The sequence below is a fragment of the Cyprinus carpio genome, chromosome A19, assembly GCF_018340385.1.
Source record: "Cyprinus carpio isolate SPL01 chromosome A19, ASM1834038v1, whole genome shotgun sequence".
Lineage (NCBI taxonomy): Eukaryota > Metazoa > Chordata > Actinopteri > Cypriniformes > Cyprinidae > Cyprinus > Cyprinus carpio.
The window spans coordinates 21,736,851-21,759,271 of record NC_056590.1 but is presented as its reverse complement, the minus strand read 5'-3'; the positions used below and the strand labels follow the sequence as shown (position 1 = coordinate 21,759,271).

Here is a 22,421-nt window from a genome sequence, read left to right as displayed (position 1 = left end):
GCTGAGGTCATTGTTCGGTTAGAGAAGTGAAACTGCAACTAAATTGTCAGAAAGTGACAGAACTGTTCATTTAGTGGGAATTTCCTTTAGTGGATTATGAGATTAACAGGAACTGGCCAGTGGATTGAACAACAACAAAAGAAAGAAGTTTGACTTGTGACTGACTGGATTAAGATGTTTAAGAATTCAAGGGTGTGAGAAAAAGGAAAAGGTTACACATCTTTGGTGGTCAGCAGCAAAGCTTTTATGTGGCAGGTAATAACTTCAACCCTATGATGCATGAATTTATTAAATTAAAATGTTAAAAAATGAAATGATTCTCTTTACTTTAAAACAAAAATATGGCTCAGAATGATGCATTTTTAGAGGGTTACATAACTGTACAGAGCAACAGAAGACAGTAGTAAATATTCTAGAGGTACTTGTTTTACTTTCTAAATGTTAGATGAAAATGAAAATGCACTACCTGTTTAAAAGTGTGTGGTCAGTAAGATTTTATTTTCTAAAAGAGAAATGAATAGTCATCAAGAATGCATTAAATTGATCAAAAGTGACAGTAGAGATTTTTATAATGATTTATAATGACATTTATAATGTTACAAATAATTTCTATTTCAAATAAATGCTGTTTTTATGAACTTTCTATTTATCAGAGAATCTTGAAAAAGTTATCATGGTTTACACAAATAGCAAGGTAGCACGACTGTTTTTAACATACATAAAAAATAAAAAAAAACCTTGAGCACCACACAGCATACTAGAATAATTTCTGAAGGATTGTGTGACACTGAAGACTGGAGTAATGATGCTTGAGATTCAGCTTTGCATCACAGGAATAAATTACATTTTAAAATATATTCAAATTGAAAACCAATGCATTTACATGAAAAAAAAATATTTCACAATTTGAAAAACAAATGCAGCCTTGGTGAGCATTGGTGACTCTTGACTGTTTGTCTGTGTCTTAAAAAAGACACAACAACATAAAGCATATAGAATTAGAGATAAAGATCAAAGGTGTTTTTTGATGTAACATCACACCCTGAATATTTTAGAAGCTTAAATGTTCAGTATAGTAGAACAATACTCTTTGGATGCACATATATAAATTTATTTGGTAAATGTATTGCCATAGTAGTTTATGTGCATGTCTTCCTTGTCAAAAAAAACAATGTATCTACCTCAAGTGAGTGTATACATTTTTTGTGTGTATTATAAATATGTAAACACACACATACATACACATTTATGCAGTATCTTAAAATTTCCATAACACTGTTGTTACAAAACAAACAAAAAACAATCTAAAACCATTCCTAGAAATAAGTGCACCCTGAATTATATAAACAGATTTAGGCAATCAAAGTTGCACAAGCCTGATCATGGGGTGTCAGTGTCTCTGTACAGCTGAGATTCCACAGAACCGTCCCTCTGACCCTTGGGTGGGAACGTTCTTTTGAAGACAGCTTTATTTACAGGCAAGTGATGGGAGCATCTGGCAGCAAAGAAGAGACGATCATAGAGCATGCCAAATGCTATCTCACCATTACGCTTATCATTCAAAGTACAATTTACAAGATCAGCGGGCCACCATCTTTGACCAAGACTTCAAACATGGACCTTCTGGTTCATCTAAACAACTGCTGTGGCATGCGAGAGTGTAATCAAGGGTGCAGCACCTTGTCAACACTGCTGAAACTGACACAAAACACAGTACAGAGACTCCACCACTGCTGTCTCATCACTACCTGGAATTTCTGATAGAGTTACTTTACACAGCAAACACATGTTAGATACATAACATTCCCCCGCCTAACCTAAGCAGCCTTGGTGAGCATATGAGACTTTTTTCAAAAACATTTTACAAAATCGTACATATCTTTTAAAAGGTAGTGTATTGATCCTATTTATAAAAATACCATTTATATATTGTTTATATACATAGATATATTACGAGGAAGCAAAGTTATTGAAAAAAGTGAGGCTGAATGCAGATAATGCTGCTCTGAATGATCTATTTATTTTGACTGTCTTATTATAGTAGAACTACTATAATAATACAATAAGAGAGACATAGCAAGAAACACCAAGATCATCTGTGAATTCTTCTCATTCATCATATGACATCTTGCAGGAAACAGAGCCAAGAAAAGACCATCCAGGCCAGCAGATGCTAGGAAGCTTTTGTGGTTTCACAAAGAAAAACATGCACAGTATCACACACACACAGATAAACACACACGCATACTGTACACACACCTACTTGGATCTGTCAGGCCTAATAAATAGCTTGTAAAAACATTACATCCTTGTTATGTATCCAAGTACACACTCAGTAGACCTGTATACATAACTAACAACTCAGAGAAAACACATGAACAATATTCTAAAATAAAAACTATTATTTCATAGAAATTAAAGCTAAAATCTGTGATGACAGAAAAAAAAAACACTATTATTCATTAAGATTTGCAATTACTAAATTTCTTTATAGTAGATAAATTAGTCTACAAACACTTGTGAATAAAGCAATATATACATACACAGTCCAATACTCTCATATTAGCAAAAAATGTTAATCTCTAATATTATTTTGTAATTTACTTGAGAGATGAAAAGTGTTGACTAATGTCAGTCTATAACTGCAAAAGTGCAAAAATAGTCAATATGACCAAAAAGTAGAAGATGAATGGGGGCAGACTGAATCTCTGTATTCAGAAATTTAATAAAAGCCTCACAGATTTTTTCACTAATAGCATTTTTAGTATTTTTTTAATGGATGTTGTACTAGCAACAATGTTTGCGGTTATTAGTTCACTAATATGTTCATTCACAACAGATACACAAACACCAAACCCCTTTCTGAGAGTCGTCAGGATGCTAGTCCTTATAAATACCTCTCTATATTATGAATTTGTTTTAGCCCTGTTGCTATGGTGAGGTTTCCCGACATGTTTATAGAATCTGCCATTATAAATTAAAGGGCCTTAACAACATTTAAGAGGACTTACACAAGACATCAGCTGCCGACCGGCTTCTAACCATTCTATGCAAATGAAATACACAGCATAAGAGCCCATGATTTAACAACACCACAGAATCTAGCAATTAATTAAGAATCATGTAGAAGTCTACACTTGGCCAATATCTCAATAACTATCATGTCAAAAGTCTAATTATACATGTATGTTTTCTCCACCAACAATTCTCCACAATTGGGGCATGATGTCACAGAGGTTCAAAGTGTTTTCAAAGCATTTGGTGGCAAGTGGTTATGGTTCACATGTTCACATGCAAACCAGTACTCAAACATGCACCTATACAGATGAAAGGTTAAACTGTGTGCACTCGATAAACATAAGTTAATGTTGTTTTAACCATTTATAATACACATAGAAAACCTTTAACCCCTGTCATGAACCCTCTTAGTTTAAAATTACCATTATTAACTTTTAGTTTGGATGGCAAACAATAACATGAATAATTCATGGTGCCAGTGCAAACGAGGAGTGGCTAACCTTATTTTAACCCCAAATAAATTCAGGACCACAACATAAACCCCTCAACAATGACAACATAAAACAACTGACATTCACTGTTAAGGTGTTTACAAAAGCAGGATCAAGGGCTAGAAACGTCTCTCGGCTACTTACAAAAGACAGTGTTCTAAAGGCCAAAGCATTTGAAGCATCCCTATCATGCCTAAATCTCTGGTGATGATCTTTGATGTCTGGGGTTGTAAAAACCACCTGAGTGCAGTAAGATTGTTACGTCCACTTAAAATAAGCTTCGGTCAAAGCTTGCACCAGAATTGACTCTGAGTCTAGCCTGACAAAAATAACATTACATAAACAGAGATTACAGCAGATTAAGGGGGTATCGACACTGGTGTGGATCACGTTACACGCTATGACCGTTATGCACTTTTGGGCCTTTGGTCTTCCTGTCTCTCTCGCTGCTTTCAAACGTAGGTCGCCGTCTAATGTGGGAGGGTGTGTTGTGACGCATAGATTCAGATGGATACCGAATTACTGAATCACTGTGATTCATTGGAAAAAAATAATACTAACAAAGCGCAGAATACACACAATCTTAACCCTGAGTCAGCATTTGTAAATTACAGTGCGAACACTAGACTTTCAGCTGGAGAACAGTCCAAGCTCCTGTTTGTCATTATCCTGGAAACGTAAAACCGCTGTGCCTCATCCTGGGAGAGACAGGCCGTCCCGTGGGAAACATTTTTGCCCCGAAAGGAGAAATGAATACACCGCATCAGGACTTCTTCTCCAGCGCTATGTCACAAGGACGAACCACCACACTACCTTTTACAACAATCTCTTGCAATGATTTAACTCTATTTGAATCTTTTATATAATTTTAAAATGCACATATTAAAAATTTGTTGTATCACAATTAGTTACGAGATACATGAGAACCAATGACGGTTGCTTGCCAGCATGATGTCATATATTTGAATCGGTATAAACTTAAATGAGATTTGAGAAGTGCAGTGGAGAAAATAATCAGTGAATAATAACTTGATTGTATGGACATGAGCAGAGTGCCCAGAGTAAAAAAAAAAAAGTTTGTTTGACACTAAAGACTGGAGTAAGGCATTCACCTTTAGAAAAGGAGGGTATGTTGGCAGCTGCCATAGCATGGATACACAAAATAAAAAAAACGTCTCTCTCCACACATACTTAACATTGGCACTGAATAACCTTCCCATGGTATAAATTTATCAGAAACCTGAGTAAAGCTGTAAAGTAGTGCCAGCTGGACGCTTGGCCATGTACAGAATGTGACAGGGTATTGAATTAGACATCAGTTTAGTGTCAGCAGGCACTGCCATAGATGTGATGAGTGACTGTGTGAAATCTAGGGATGCAACATTCATTTAAGGAGGCCAGGGCAAAAAAATCAGAACAAAACTCTCAATGCATGTTTGGTCTTGACTGGAAATGGCTTTCTCTCATATTTTCTGAATGTATATTGGACTACAGTGACCCACCACCCAAACATCTAAAGACTGTGAGAGTGATTCTTGCATAATCACCTCTTCTGTTTGCTTAATTATAGTTTTTTTCCCCTTCATCTTCTTGGAAAAAATAAAGAGAAATAAGAACATCATTCATATGACCAGTAACCTTCCATTGCCTCTTGAAGTAGTTCCTGTGAGGATGAGACATAATGAAGTCACTCAAAGCCTTATTAAACAACGTGAACTAATGCAGATAAAGAGAGCATTCCCTACACACACCTCATTTAACTGCTAATCTGCTGAGCAACAGACTTCGGTCCTTGACTGAGGAAAAAAAAAAACAGCACCACCATAAAACAGGGCTCCACCTTGTGACAGTCTTAAAGATGTTTTTAAAAAACATAAAACCAAACCAAACTTAAAAAACAATTAAACAAAACAAAACATGACTAAAAAAATCCAACTTATTAAAAACAAACCCAAAAAAAAAATAACAATAAACTAGATGAAATATGAAAAAAATGAAACAAAACAGAAAGAAACCAAAACAAACAATTGAACTAGATGAAACATGACAACAATAAACAATAAAAAACATACTGAATGTAACCAAAACAATTAAACGAAAAAAAAAAGTTTCACCAACAAAAAATATCAAACAAATAATACCAAAACAAGCGAACAAACAAATAAGGCATTAGGAAACACCTTTCGAAAATTTTTGAACAAATTGTACAAAACAATGCAAAACTAGCAAAATTGATTCAAAACAATACAGATGCACGTCTGTGTTTCATCCTGAAAGGACTGGACTATCCTATTAAGTGAAGTCAAAGACCTGAGGCCATAGTCCACTCACAAGTACTTAACAATCAATCCTAAATGTGCCCTCAACTAGCACTTAGCAGATAGACTCAAAAGGCATTTCCTCTTCTTCCACCTAATTCACCTTATTACCACTGGTCAAATGAGTGGATAGCCACTGCAATGGAGTAGTATGGGCATGAGGGGGAGTGCTGTAGCTTGAGCGGAAATTAAAGGTGGTGTGAGAAAAAGAGATAATACACTGCTGAAGCATATTATGGAATGAAGAGTGATAGCTAAATAAATATTGGGTGTTTTTAATGGGGCAGAATTTACACACTCCATTGACGCTAACCAATAAAACAGGCTAAAGAGAAACAAGCAACACTGCAGTCATGAGCAGGATAAATGAATATGCTGAGCAGAAAGTTATATTCAATAAACATATTTGGTACTGTGATGGATCACCACATGATTTTCAATATAAAATATGGGACCTTATGCAACACCTGCTTTCATTCGAGTAGCTTAACTAGCTTCCATTCTGGACAAAATCAGTCTTGGGCAAATTTTCATTCATTTCCTGATTTGTGTAAAGGAACTGAAAGTTGCATCCATATCAATCCTTCATATATAATGAGAATTTATATGTATAATCTCATAAGCCCATGTTATAAAAGTCTGAAATATGATTGGTATTTATCTGATGAGAAATGGTGAGAAAATTTTTAAAATAATATATAGAAAACTGTTTAAAGAAAATTATCAAAGTTGGGTATGGCAGGTCAATTTTGAATTCATGAAGAAGTGAATAGGGTTAGTAGCTAAAGGCTGATGTCTTATTTTCAAAAACTAAACAAGCAAAAAAACAAACTAAATAAAACCAAAAACAAAAGAAAATAGAAATAGAAAAAAAAGAGAAAAGAGAAAAACATCTAAAGAAAAACAAAATAAAATAAATAAATCAAACCAAAACAAAAAACAAAAGAAAAAGCTACATAATTCGAAACAAAATTACAAAACAAACAAAAATACTGAAAAACTCAATATCAAGGCAACTCAAAGCTGGAAATACAATTCAAGGTATCACTCAACACACTTTATCATAACCGCCCGGCTTACTGGAAAAGTGTCTGCCATCATTATGTTTAAAAGCCTACTAAAGCATGTGTATTAAATTGCCTTGTCATCCAGAGGTGGACAGAACAAACTATCTGTGGTTTGTCTGTGGCCTACAAATCTTTTTGCTGCAAATCTGGCATCCTTAATGCTGCGTATCCTAAAAATCTTGGTGGCCCCTCTGGTCAGTAGCTAAACTTTACAAGGTCACAGCCACCACAGAAGAAAAATCAGTGACCTTCAGAGGAGGGGTCATATCCCTGTTGGATTTATGATCGCTGCATAATTTCTTTAAAAGCACAAAAATGCATTATTGAACAGCGTAACAGCACTACGAGCACAAAAGCATTTCTTACACATGCAATTCCACCACGCAAGGCTACATGTTTGTGCCGAGGGAGCGCAATTTTTATTATATATTTATTTACTCAAACTCAAGTGTACAGCACTTTGAGGGACCGAGCAGCACCAGTTCTGGACAAGCTGTTATTTCTGGCTGACTACTTAAAGTTAAAGAATGGGGAAAACTGCAAAACATACTGAATCCTAAAGGAGATAAAAAATGCAGGCCTGTTCACTTTTCCCTCTCGTTCTCACACCTCCATATTTTCCTTCTCTTTTGGTGACGTCCAATTCTTTTGTGCTAAAACAGTTAATACCATTGCATTTTTATTATATTAAGCTGCAAAGCTGTTTCCATTAATCCAAAAAAAAAAAAAAAAAAAAAATCAAGACAAAGTCATTCATAAATAGGGAAGTCATTTAACAAAATGATAGCTTAATTATTGTTTAATTTGTAGGGTGGGCTTGAAGCGTGACGAGGGCTGTTCAAGGGATGAAGATGTTTTCCACTGTAATCACTGCTGTTCATCTCTTCAGTTGGAGTCTAACAACTCCTGGCACTGTTGCCCACATTTACAGTCCAAGAACCTTTGAAAACTCTGAAAGCCCTTGTGTTTGCTCAGGGCCTGTTGAACAGCATGTGATTTTCTATATGCGGTGCCATGGAAAATGGATGCAACCAAAGGTCAGCTTCGGCCTACTAAAACTCCAGCTGCATTCTAGGCATCTGCTTATGTACATTACATATGTTCACCTGTGACCCCCATCTCTAACAAACGTCATGTCAACACTCTGAAACTTGTCCTAGCAATGGCTCAGTCACAACTGAAGGAATTTGTGTCAGGAACTGCAGTAGGTGTCCTTTCGGTCTGATTTGTGTGTAAAGGCTCCATTTTCACCAAAAATGCATTTTCACAGATGTAATATGTGCTTTCAATCCTGTTGAGTCCAAATTTTGACCAACTCAAATTTGGACAAAATTTTTTATCATACCCTAGCATTTAATTTATACGGTATGTTTAAAATCTGTGAGAAAACCATCTTACTGATAGGTTTCAGAGAGAAAAAAAAAAAGTGTCAAGCGTGAGATCAGAATGAGAAACCCTGTTTAAGCAGCTCTTCACAACAGTTGTGCCAAAAACAAGGTACCATGAGAGAAACACATCGCCTCCAGCAGCCTCACAAGGCAGAGCTAAATTAGCGATCAAGACATTATACCCCTTGCATAATCACAGTCTCCATTTAATGATCAGTGTACTTCCCTGAGCCATGCAGTATGGTTCTAATCTACAGTTAATGTTCACATTGGCTGAAGTACTACTACCCTTACCAAAAAGTAGTATACTTCAAGTTTATTTTATTAAGTATACTTAAGTAAAGTTCAAGTATATTTTAAGTATACTTTATGTAGCAAGTATACAAATATCAGCGTTCTAGCAGTATACTTGTAAGTGTACTGTTTCAATACTTCTTGGGACTAAATTGGCCCACTTTCTAGTATATAAAAGTATACTTTTAAGTATACTTTAAGTATAACAGTAGCAAACATTAAGTACACAACTAGTTTACCTCTATGTTTGTAGTTTGTGCTGCAATTATACTAAAAGTGAACTTACAGTTATACTGAGAGTTTACTAATTAAATACTTTGTACACTTTGAAGTATAGTCTTAGAAAACTACTAGTTTTGTAGTTTTATAATGTAAGTATACTCATAAGTTTTCTTTAAGTGAACTTTACATCTTATTTTAAGTATACTACTATGTCCCTATTTAGGTTTTAATTTGTATATATTTTGTTATATGAATATCTGAACATACAAAACATCCAAAGAATGAAAAGGGTATCTGCTTGTAAACAAAAACATTTTATTCTTGCTTCATGCATTCTTTTTTTAAACACTTTAATGTGGGTAAGTTTCATAAAAAATAAAGAAATAACATTTTGAACAAAAAGCTGAAAAAAATGACTATGAATTGGATTCAGAATGATAATCGAAATGTAGATGAAGTTGATCACCCCAAAGCTTGACTATAATTATTACCTCTTCATCGGTCGACATTTTATTCCATAACGTTACAGTTTTGATGCTGTTTCATATCAGATGATTGTGTTAGATTACATGAGTTATTATCTGTTATTTCTTTTTCTTCGTCACTTGTGTTTTCTTGGAAATTCTGTACAGAAGATGTGTACTAGCGCCCTCTACCATATAATAATGAAAACACGGATTCTAGGAGCACAAGTATAGTTCAAATATATTTATAATTTTTGTAAGTGTAAGTCAAGTATCCTTAAATGTCATTTTAAGTATATTTCTGAGAAGTACATAAAGCCCATTTCTGAGAAGTACATAAAAAGTAAACTAAAAGCATACTTTCCTATTTTTAGTTTAAAAGAAGTATACTGATAGCACACTTGAATAAACTTATTTTTTGTAAGGGTACTAGCAATTAACTTGAATTTGTCATAGGAATGTATAGACAGTAAATAATCACTCGGACATTGAGTCACATTGTTGCCCATGTGATAGTTGTTCTTGGATGCCATATAAGAGTAAACTCAGAAACTAATGCCATACAGTACATTGACAGAATTTATATCATCCAAATGCCACATGCCCAGGCACTAACAGAAACAGAGAATTAGACACTGGGTGTCTGAAACTTGAGAGTCATAACCTTGACACGTCAGGTACTGTTAATAACTCCTCACTGTATTTCATTCATTGGACAGAGAGCTATTGTATTATTATAAGAATGCTCATCTACATTTTTAGGTTGACACCTTATACAAAGTAAATACCTACTATTTAGAGAACTGTTTAACATATAAACCCAGTTTAATAAAATAATTATAATTAATCCCATGATTTCTGATAAAGATCATGAACTGGTAAAAATGTCCAATTTGGTCTTTACATTATATATTAAAATGACCTTATATATATATGGGCTCTTTGTGGATTAAGTAAGTGTGATTGTGTGGGTGAGAGAGAGAAAGAGTAAAAAGAGAGAGAGGAAGAGGGAGAGAGTGCTCAACATAGATGGTGTAAACAAATAGTGGCAGTGGCTTAGAGACCGCTATACTTGTTTAAATTACACTGGGGTGAAACACACCAGAACAGACACCTTCTCTTCATGGACAAAGGAAAGGTCTTTTAGCAGGTTGACCAAAAGTGACTCTACACATTTAAAGGCTATGATAATTGGTCTAAATGTACTTCATGTAAAACTTACAGAAACAGCAGCTGAGCCTAGATTTAGTATGGGAACTTTAGTGACCTTCTGGCAATGTTAATTTTTGCTTTTATTGTATTAGACAAGTCAGCCTCATGAGTAGGATAATATACAATCTGACAACATCAAAAAAAAAATATTCTTAAGAAAAAAAAAAGATTTAATAATTTATTTAATTTATTCTTAAAAAAGATGTTCTGAAGAAAATATTTGAGAACATTTCAAGAACTGCACCTCGGAATAATCTTTCGAATTTCTCACAATTTTTATTTTTATTTTTTTTAATCCCAGGCCCTGGTCTTGTTTTAGGAAAATCACATTCTGTCTGGCTCCATTCTGATATCCAACGCCCACTTTCCACGTTCTAATCACGGTGGATAAAATCAATCCCGACTCCCACCCTGCATTGAATATCCTGTTTCACTTGGAAATACATCATGTTACAGTAGTAAAAGTGAAAAAAGATCAGCAAATCATGTTGACTTTAAATTGCAAAAAAGACAAATAATCTAATTTGCACCACATATTTGTTAAAATAATCAATATATATATATTTAAATCAAACTTGAATTGTTAACCCTGAAGCTGTGCGATTACAAGTTATTTTGGAATTTTCAATTAGATTGGGCTTCAATTCAATTCATTACGTGTTGTGCTTTAGAGTGAGGGAGATGAATGACAGGTGGAGGTATGAGAGACTCTGATAAGCTCCCTTCTGCTCTCAAACTGTAAGGGAATGGAGACGATGATTCCAGTTTAATGGCTCACTATGGGTTTTTAACCACTCATTGAGAGGTTAAAATTGCATTTTGTAGCTGCCATAAAGTGCCTTCTTAAAAAGAAACCACATTACAAGAAAGAAATGCATCGGAATGTCAATATAATCAAAAATACCCACTGTTCAACAATAATTTAAAAGACATCATACACCTGCCTCCTTTGCACAGGGCTAAAACTACAGTAATTGTCACAGACATCCATAAATGACCTCTGACATGTCTGCCTTCAGGGAACAACTTCTGACCAGTCAAATACAATGATATAGTTGATTATAGAATAGGGACCATTCAGGGCTCTCAACCAAAGAGAAGTGGGCTAATAACTAACTTTGAATAAACAAATGTCAAAGTTAGCATGGTGGAGCACTTGCTCTACATCTTTTACTAAATACTCAGCCCTTTTAGTTGGCAACACAACAAGCAACAATGAATAAAACATTTAATAATGTGCTGTATTAGAGCATCCCAAGGCATTTTACGGTTTCAACCAAGTTATTGCCATATACAACGCATCTGTAAATGTCAAACGGCTCTCTCCCATCAAGCAAACTTGATTTGTTGAAAGAATGCAGCATGGGAATTTAATCCAATTGTGAGAGATGAAATCAATCTTGGCTGATGCTGAAATAATATTGGAAGGGTCACCTAATAGGAAAATATCTCAACTCAGCTTGTTCAGAATTAGAGACTGTCACTGACTCCAGGTGAGCGCATGGCAGGGGGGCCATTTGTGTGAGCAAATTACATTGCAGTCATTAACTGTTTCTCTGAGGTAATTTATCAACATGCTTCTTGCTTAGCTTAAGACTTTGTAAAACAAAAACGGAATGCAAAACAGAAAAAAAAACATTAATTTCAAAATTGTGGGTAACTTACATGAAGGCATGATAGATAAATGCCCATCCTCTTGGTCTCTCGAGCACATTGTACAGACAGTTCTGTAACTTTCTGTAGCTTTTGCTGGACGCAGAAGGGGTCGCCCTCGGGCCCGGTGGCACTGGCAGCGGTGTGCCCAGCAAGCCGGTGCGGTGAGATGGGTGTCCGCGCTCCGGGGTCGACGGCTCGCTTCTTTCAGTGTCAACAGCCGTGAGAGCCACAAACTCAACCCGCCTGTCATCATTGGATGCAGGGGGGGCCAGCATCCTAATGCCTCCGTTATTTGAAGGGCTACCTAACATTTTTGCGTTTAGACACACAAACTAGTGCACCATATACAGCAGAGATTGACCGATATTGTTTATTTTTTCCTAATGACCGATAACAATTATTTGTATTTGTTTAAGTGTCCTACAGCTGATGTGCACAACTGTTTGTTTTTGATAAGTTCTGATTTTTAACACAATGATAGCAAAATAATTATCAACTAGGCTACAATAAAAACACAACAGTATTATTAATAATATAACTAATATTGACGCATTATTAATAATAATTCATACTGTGATTTTGTATTATTATTATTAATAATAATACATGTCCTTAACCAGTTTAGTTGCAAAGATCACTAATAAAATGTAAATTCAAATCTAATCTTGACAAACAAAATATATTGACACTTCACTTAAGAATGAATATCTGTTACATACAAAGTTGAATAATTTATGCAAATAACCATAAAAATTAATGCTAATTTTAGAGAACTACTAGAATTTATTGGTGGATTCGATGTTAATCAGCCGATAACTGATTAATTAGAAACGTGTGAATACTGATTTAAAAATGATCTCTAATATACAGTAAAACTTACTCTATCAAATCACTTCCAAACAAAAATTAATTGTTTTAATCAGCAAATAACAATAATAAAATAACGTATTAGGACATTTAACTCAATTACTAATTAAACATTTAATCCCTTTAAAAGACAAAATGCTCATTCTAACAACCTAAGTGAATAAACGTGGCTTACTCGGGTGAAACAGTTGAAAAGCCTCACAGATCGCGTCCACATGTTATTACTGTTCATTTAAGGTCACTATAATCACAAAGACACGTCCGTTAAAGCCCTGGCTCTACATAGATATGAATATTTCAGCTCAGTTTTCATCTTAAATCGTAACTGGACGATGAGCACTTCATGGTGAGACACTAACGTGCGAATTAATAACTCAGAAGTTTTGGAATACATCCAGCGTCACAAAAAAGCCCAACGCATCCCATAACTCGAGGTTTCCTGGCAAATACTGTCTAATCACACAGCAGAAATGTTTAGAAGTAAACCACATGCCCGGTTTTCCCCCTCCGGCGCGCGACACTCACTCCGGTTCTTTGGGGAGGAGCAGAGCCGGTCCGTAAGAGATGAATTCAAAGCCGTGCCCGAGGTTCAGTCATTTCAAGACTGTCCCAAAAGTCCGTGACATATTGTAGAGTCCGAGAGGCTCAGCGGTGTGGACGGAGAGAGTGCGTAACCGGCACGTGCTGTGCGCAGCGCGATGTTGATGAAAGTGAGAGCAGGATAGACGCGAGGAGAGGGAGGGATAGCTGGCAACGCCACCAAAATTTAGATGAACGGTTTATGTTTACCAAGTCACATCTTTTCCGAGCTTTCTATTGAGATGTTCGGCACAAAGTAGATGTTACGCCGGGATTTGGTTCAGACTCAGAGAGCCATGTTTCAGCAACAATAATACGCAAGACCCTTGTGCAAACGTTTCCTCAGTGAGTCAATAGTCAAAACAGAGATGCTTTCAAAACACAGCGTGCGTACCGTGGCAGTTTGGGAGTTTGCTGTTAGCCTGGCTTCTCTAGTAAAACTTGAACCTTCCAAAAGAAGTATAACAAAAAGTTAGGGTCTTAAAAATTCATACCATTTTTCATACATTTTAATTTACCCTACCAAAAAGTTAGTCATAGCTGGAATACAACTAACTAAAGAATACAGTTAACATACTAAATAAATAAAATTATAAATTAATAACCACTTTTTCGTACAGATTTATAGGTGATGTTCATGAGTGGTCATGTATGGTGTCCCATACTCTTAATTTGTGCTCTGCATTAAACCCATCCAAGTGCACACACACAGCAGTGATGTCTCTCCCCAGTAATGGTATTGAGAGTGGAAGAGAGTACTGTACATTCACTCCCCCCACCTACAATACATGCTGGTGCCAAGACTAAATTCCACGACCTTTGTGTTACAAGTCCAACTCTTTAACCATTAGGCCATGACTGCCCTGTTATAAAATAATAATTTGCCTTTAAATTACTGTGACACCAAATGACAAATTGCAGCACTACATTAAAAACTATGAAAAAAAAATTAAAAAATAGAAAATAAAAACATAAATCCCCCCTTAAAGTTGTAGTAGCTATAATCATCACACACTGTGCAAACATCAAACGTTTATCCAACTACATGCTGGATCAATGTACTTCCGTGTATGTACTCAGTCATATTGAGAGAATCAATCAAAAGGCCATCTTGTTGATGTCAAGGCCAAGATTAACCCTCTTGAACAGGTGCTGGGGATGTGCTGTACAGTATTCTAAGCTCTGGACACGTGCCTCAATAAATGCCAATATTGTCTGCAAGTGTCATCCAACCATAATGACAATAGAAAAATAAGAATAGTGATAATCACTCTCTTATATCGCATTAAACTATGCTTATAAAAGTTGAGAATGAATGTCTAAGTTATGTGGTGCTAATGGTTGATGATAGAGCAGAGAAGAGGGACATCAATAATCAATACCTTGCATTTAGTTTATGTGATTTTATGCAGACCGTCCTAATGGCTTCAGTGCTGCTATATGCACTGCTTTAGAGCAACCGTGGAATGCATTAGTCCTTTGCCTCTTAAGCCCTGCATGCACTCTTGTGCAACTTTGCAACATTCTTTCACAGTAATCCCCTTGTTTTGTGTGTGTGTTTTTTTTTTTTTTTAAACTAAGTGACATTTCAATGCACATTCATTAATCACTTATTTTTAAAGCTTTTTAATGAAATTTGAGTAAAAGAGCGAGGATGAAAAAACGAAACATTATTCATTTGTTTAAATTTAAAATGCATCCATCCATTTAGTCAGGAAAGAAGCATAAAAGTTTAAAAAGTGTAAACGTTTACAGTGATACTTAAAGCTCAGACATTTCTAAAAATGTTAGGTGTTACTCTCCACATCAGATGAAATTTTGAAATCAGATGAAGCTAGTCTGGACACACTCATTCATATAGAATTCCTGCAGCTCAAACAGTAGAACAAAGCACTAACAACACCAAAGTCATGGCTTCCATTACCATGGAATGCATGAACTGATAATATGTACACCTTGAATGCAATGTAATTTGCTAAATGCATAAATGTAAACATAATTATATCCTGAAGACTTTACATAACAAGTAAATAAATAATAATAGCAATTAAAATGTAATAATGCATAAATGTAAACATAATTATACTCACACACATACACACATATATACCTATATATATATATAAACAATAAGTGTAGATATGTTCATCCTTGATCATTTTAAGGCCCTTGTTGGTTAATTATTTTCATGTCATATGGGTTAGCATAAAACATGGAGTTTCTATTTGGTTTTCTTTGAATATGCATTAGGTTCTTGAAGAAACCAATAAGGACAACTGCATGTGGCATGTCAAGCTTGTTTTAATTAATCACATATATTTTCTAAAAAATTCTAATCTGTTTAGTTCTTATGTAAGTGTAGGTGACCCATAGCAACCTCATAGGATTATCTTTAGTGGTGTAAATTGGATGGTTCATCATTATACCATATGATATAGATTCTCATACTCAGCGATATGATATTTGCAGATTATGATACAATTTCGATATGATTTGATTCGGGAGTATACTGAACAAATTATCGATATTATGATAGTATGCACCTATTTTAAAGAACCATCTACATTTTTCACAATTATCTCAAAATCTTCAAAATCACACATCAACTCACAAATGCAATCAAAATATATAGCATGAACATTTATCTGAAATTTCCACATCCTGTACCTCAAATGGGACATTCACAACAAAAATAGGCCTACATTTTTGTTTTCAAAAATAATAAAGAAAAAAAAAAAAGTCACACATGAGATCAGTAATCTTATGACATGACAATAGTCAAGAAAGTCAATGTGTTAAATGTGTTAAGGAAGTCAATGTGTTAAATAGTGTAAATTCTCATTAGGAAACAACAAAAACAAGGTACTCCAGTTGTAGAAAAATACATGTCAAATATTACAAAAATAAACTGTTAAAATGTATTTTTATTTGAGACCTTTATTTGGCTGTTACAATGGGCTCAATGCTAAGAATCTTTTCTACAGATAAAAGAATTGCAGGGATTAGTGGTATGTATATTTTATAGAAAGAATTAAATTAAATAGAAGGTGATTAATACAAAGACAAAAATTAAATAAACAGTGCTTTTATGTTTTTTAATTTGATTTTATAATTATATGTTAAATTAATCTGATATGTATTAACTGTATAAATTAAATATAGATTAATTCTTATTAAATTTCCAAAAGTTGTTCAGTCAAGAGAAGTGAGAGATTGTTTTTTCTTTCTTTCTTTGACAGCTGTTTATTGTTAGTCTGCTTTCACTTTCAAGACCTTTCAAGAAAGCACAGGTTCAATAATACTCATACGGTTTCTTTCTCAGCTGTTTACATAACCGACTGTGTTTACTAGGATATTGTCAGGACGTGCATTTTGATGTAATTTTGTCTGTATTTGTTCATCCAAGCACAAAAAAGCGTAAGAAAACTCAATTCAGTATTCTCGCGCTGTCTGATGCGGCTGTCTGTGTGCGCGTGGCACTGCGCGCTGAAAACTTCTAATGTCATCTTCTCACGGCGGCATTTATGCTCACCTTGTGCCTTCAGACAGTCCTTATATCGAGTGAGTTTGAACGAGAATGCACGCGCTGACGGTAGTGCACAGGCAGATTAGAAATGTGGACAGTGCCAAAATAAGTTGCCTATTTATACTACAAGTATCGAAATTTTACGCGTGGCTTTGATACATCGTATATCGTTAGCCATTTGATCGATGTATCGATCCATATTGATGGATCGGTACACCCCTAATTATCTTCAAACGTTTCTATGCAAGAATCACTCATTCAGGGTCCACCTACTCATACACAGATTCACCTCCTGACCCCAGCAATTAACACGAAAACAGACTGATACAAGTCCCAAACCTCTATCCTGGAATTGTGATGACAGATGGCAGCTGGGCCAGGTCAGTGGACACAGAGGAGAAATGCATTTTTTTGAGGGCCAAATCTACTGAAAAACATAAACACCCTTTTGCCTTACATTGGTACATGAGTGCAAATAGACAACAAATGTGAGGATGACATATGGGAAAACTTAGAGCTCTTTACACATAAATACACACAGTCACAGGACGCATTCACTCACATCCTAGAAAGCACTGTGTTATCCAAAACTGAACGTCCCACAGAGGGACATTAGGAGAATTTAAAAATACACACACATCAGCAGGACTGGTAAGACCTCAGGCCCTCACTTCCGCTGTCCTCTGTAGAACACCACTACTCAGCAATTTTTCCCAGACCAAAAATATTGTTTGTCTCATTAAATTGTTTATTTTTTCATTGACTTCATCAATACTTCCTTTTTTTTACAGTCACCAAAAACAACAGATGTTCTACACCTGGTCTTGTAGATGTTAGGTAAGGTGAGTGCAGTCATATAAGTTTGTATCGCATTTTTAAACACTTTACTATTAGCATTTTTCCCGTTCGAATGACATCACAAGACTTAATGTGAAATCTGCTCTTTGTAAAATCATTGTTTTCTCATGAGAAATGTACAATCTTTGTTTTTGTCCAAATTTCAAACCAATTGCATCTTTAACCAACAGATGTGCTCATGGAATTTGAGAGCTTCGAAACCACTTTGTGAAGCAATTGCTTATATTGATTAGAAGTTGTTTAAAAGCCTAATTTCTCCAACCACTAGTGAACCCCAATGCACTTTATTAATTGCTTTGCAATGAAACAGGAATCCAAAAATAAAAATTCAAGACCAGTTCAAAACCATTAATAATGAAATAATAAAAAAAAAACATAACATGAACCATGAACAGCCCCAAACAAATTCAACTCAAAAAAGAACTGAGCTATTTTAAAGCAACACTAGACCAAAGACAAGACATGAGAATTTTTACAAGCACATGGGAAACAAGCTCTATAGACACATCTACCACAACCAAAGACTAAACAAGACTGATGAAAAGCAACCAATAACAAGACAGGAAAAAAGAATAAATCAATAGAAGAGGAAGAGGAAGAGGAAATGTCAACAATGGCTGAATTCGGAATAGCATATTATCATATTACAGAATGGCTGAATTCGGAATAGCATATTATCATATTACAGAATGCTAATGACAAGAGAAAGGAAGATACAAAATAATGAAATGAAAGACATGAAACCTTTGCAGTACTAAGTATGTGGAACTTGAGATCATCCAGACTGTGACTAGACAACTCTTTTTCACAGAATTATTTATACATCAAATTATACTCTGTGGGTCAGACAAGCACAAAACAAACATAGTCTCTCCAGAGGAAGAGGAAGAGGAAATGTCAACAATGGCTGAATTCGGAATAGCATATTATCATATTACAGAGTATAGGAACAGTAGCACGGTTGTATCTTCTGCTGAGCAGGACTGGGTGATGTGTTTCCAGTACCTTGAATGAAAGAGACCTTTTGAAAGAGGGCTGTGAGGGCCTTTTTCTCACCCTTAACCTACTAAAAGAGCACATCTTTACTTGTACAATGACTGAACAACAATTGAGAAGAAGTGCTGGGTTTAACAATATTAACATTAAAAATAATGCTTGGAGGAACCAAATGTCATCCACCTTATGTTTAAAACATTGATCGCATATGCAGTACAGAACGTCACAAGAGGAAGAGTTTGTTCTCCAGTTCTTGCCCTCCTTTGTCACTTTGTGCCAATCAGTTCCAACCTTAATCCCCCAGACACTATGGCTATTAAAAAACAAGGTCCCGTAAACCTTCACCATGGAAACTGCGGGACTAAAGCCCCACCTGAACAGCTTAGGACTCGGACATGTCCACAAGAGTCTGAACAAGGGTTCTGTAGCTCCAGACTCTCTCTGAGATTACTTGTGCAGACACTGGTGCAAATCGTAATGAGCCAAGATCCTAAAGCTTTGTCTCAAAACAAATGGGCCAGTCATTTACAGATCTCAAAACTGAACGGAGCACAAGGAAAATAAAGGATTATCCACAATATAATACAGCACTAAGATTCCGGTTCAGAGTCCAACTGTTTAATCCAACTGTTATTTACTTTAGTTTACTGAAAATAAATGCACAAATGTTATACTGGTTATCCACTACAATTATACTAAATTATAATATTATACCGGTTATCCACTAAAATTCAAGATTTTTTGTTTGTTATTTATCAGTATATGGTTGATATTAGATATTCATATCCCCCGTTTTTACATTAAGATTATCTTTGCAATCATTTAATGTTCACTTTTAAAGTTAATTTTTAAAAACACTAATAATTTAACATCTATTAAATATAATTTTTTAGCAAATCTCAAAATTAATATCCTTTTTTATTTTTTTTATTTTTTTTACTGCAAATTATGTTTTAAAGCCTAAATTCACATGTAGAAGCTAAAACAACTTATTTAGACAAAAAGTTTATAACATTTTTGTATAGAATCAGTCATTTAAGAGTTATACTTTATAAAATCAACAAAAAAGTAATATTAAATACTAGGGATGGGTTACATCTGCTCTAATAACTTTTGTATATGTACACATTTAAATATGTCTGGTGGAATGATCTTCCCACCCCCATCTGGAATGTACTAATCTGAACAATTTCTGAAACTTTGTATTGCGGGGACTTCCTGTGTTTATTCGCCTCCTTATGATGAATTGCTTGTTCTATTCCTTAATTGTCTTTTTGTCTTTAAAAGTCTTTTTGGATAAAAGCATCTGCTAAATGAATAAATGTAAATATGGTTTTTTAAATTCCAGTGCACTTTTTGTTGTTGTTGTTGTAAAGCTGTTGTACAAATAAAGTGAACTTAAAATGAGTTGAATAAAGACCTTTTATACCTTTAAGGTAGGCCGAGCAGTAATAAATCAGTATGTGAGATCAGTAACTGAGGGTCATGTAATGGAATTCAGAACCATGTCCAGAGCTGAAGCCTGATCCGCTGGGTTTCCCCTTTGATATGATGAGGTGTCTAAATTCTCAACACAACCGCTGTGCCAAGCAAACAGCTAGAAGTGCTTTCTCGATGACAATAGGCTGGCATAAGATGACAGGCTACAATAAAAAAACAACAACAACTGCATAATACTCATTGCCATGTCTTACATCAGATGATTTATTGTCCATGATTTTGGTGGTGGTATTAAATTAACAAATCTCTCATGACCAGTTTCAGCTAATCTTTTGGATGATTCCTTCACCTGAAGAAACTCAACAGCCAAGACAAACAGAGTTAATAAATCCAAGTCATGCCAGGATTAGGTACAGATATTCGTCAGGCCCCATAATTCAAATATTAAGAACCAATCCTCACTCATTAATGCAGTAATTGTTCACCGCATAAGACGATTAGGCATGTCCACCAGAGAAATCCTGGCCTCACACCACTTACAGGAAGAGTAGGCTTATTTGTACCCGATGAAGGCTTTCAAAAAGGTTTTTTTTTTTTGGTGTTGTACAAAATAAATAGAAATAAAAGAAAATAAATTTAAGAATTACACAACCTGGAGCTGCCCTAATTTTTGGGGGGTATTATTTAAAAAATAAATAAATAAGATGAGTTTCTAGCCAATACTTTAACTGCACTTCCGACTCTTTCCACTCCTTTCTCACTTCTCTTCTAATCAAGCCTTCCTTTCAAGATTTAGGCCGGATAAGGAATGCAGCCTGACTTCCCAAAGCTTAGCGCTCGTTGACAAACCCGTGATTCAATCTTTTATTTTTTCCCATATAAAAAAAAAAAAAAAAAAAAAACAGAGATTAAAAGTTTGTTATTTTGGCACGATATGCTGTTACAAGTGCACGCACTCTCACCATTTTCAGACCCACGGCCTGCCCTGTAGCGATGTCCGATTTGTGGACGATCGACGATGCTTCATGTTCATGAACGATTCGTTCATTGCGCCTGTCACGTGAACAGTAAACGAAAGATTCGGGACCCCGGGAGGTAATTACTTATGTTCCTCATAAATTATGTTTTGCTGCTTTATAATGATATGCTAATTTGAAATATGACCAAGATTGCGAAGGTGAACTTGTAGCGGAATTTGTCGATCAAATGAACGCAATGACTTGAAACATTAGAATGAGAAATAAAAATAATATGAAAAGGAACTTCCGAAAATCCGATTAGCAGAACTGTTACAGTTAAACGCACTAGAAAGATGTATCGTCTGATGTCAGTGGAATGTATAATTAAGTTACTTATTTTTAAATCACGTCAGCAAATAACAGACTGAGACACAAATTACAGTTAAAACCTTTATTAATAACACAGCCTTACGGTTTAATCTGTATTTAGAACTGGTTCTTTGAAAAGAACGGTTTTAAAGATTCGATTCCCGGAAATGAGTCTGGAGTTCTACTGATCACAAATGTGCCCGCAGTGATGAGCACTAGTCAGGTTGAAATGGCGCCACCGTGTGGTGAATTTAAGAGCGCCGTTGTCTATCAGCACGAGTTCAGAACAAGAACGTTCAACTCTGACGTCAGATCTCGAATGCCCCGTGTTAAAAATAAATGTACTCCATGTTAATCGCCTAATGAAAACATTTCTAAACAGTCTTTATTTGTTAGTTAGGTAAAACGGATACTAGGACATGACAATAGGAGTTTAAACCTTAGTCTCATACCACCAGGAAGCACGGTACTTAGACTTTACTTAGCCTACTGACAAAGCTGTGATACATTTATAAACAAAAAAAAAAATAAAACCCACACACGACTAACAACCTTTTTGAGAGTTTTTATTTTCTCACAAACCAAGGTCTGTTTACAAAAAAAAGAACAAAAAAAATTTTTGTACCTAGAGTATTGCATATCATGCTGGCAGTCACAACTACATGCAAAACAACAACATGACCAACAATTACAACAT

At 35.2% G+C, this 22,421-nt stretch overlaps 1 protein-coding gene across 1 annotated transcript in view; it reads right to left on the bottom strand.

The window, feature by feature from the left end:
* Positions 1-14,219, bottom strand: part of LOC109112291 (potassium voltage-gated channel subfamily KQT member 4-like) — a 37,110-nt gene extending 22,891 nt beyond the window's left edge. Inside the window, exon 1 of the mRNA XM_042777023.1 lies at positions 12,140-14,219. Coding sequence (XP_042632957.1) covers positions 12,140-12,441 — 302 coding nt within the window. The 5' untranslated portion in view covers positions 12,442-14,219. The remainder of the gene's footprint in view (positions 1-12,139) is intronic.
* Between the last annotated feature and the right edge of the window lie 8,202 nt (positions 14,220-22,421).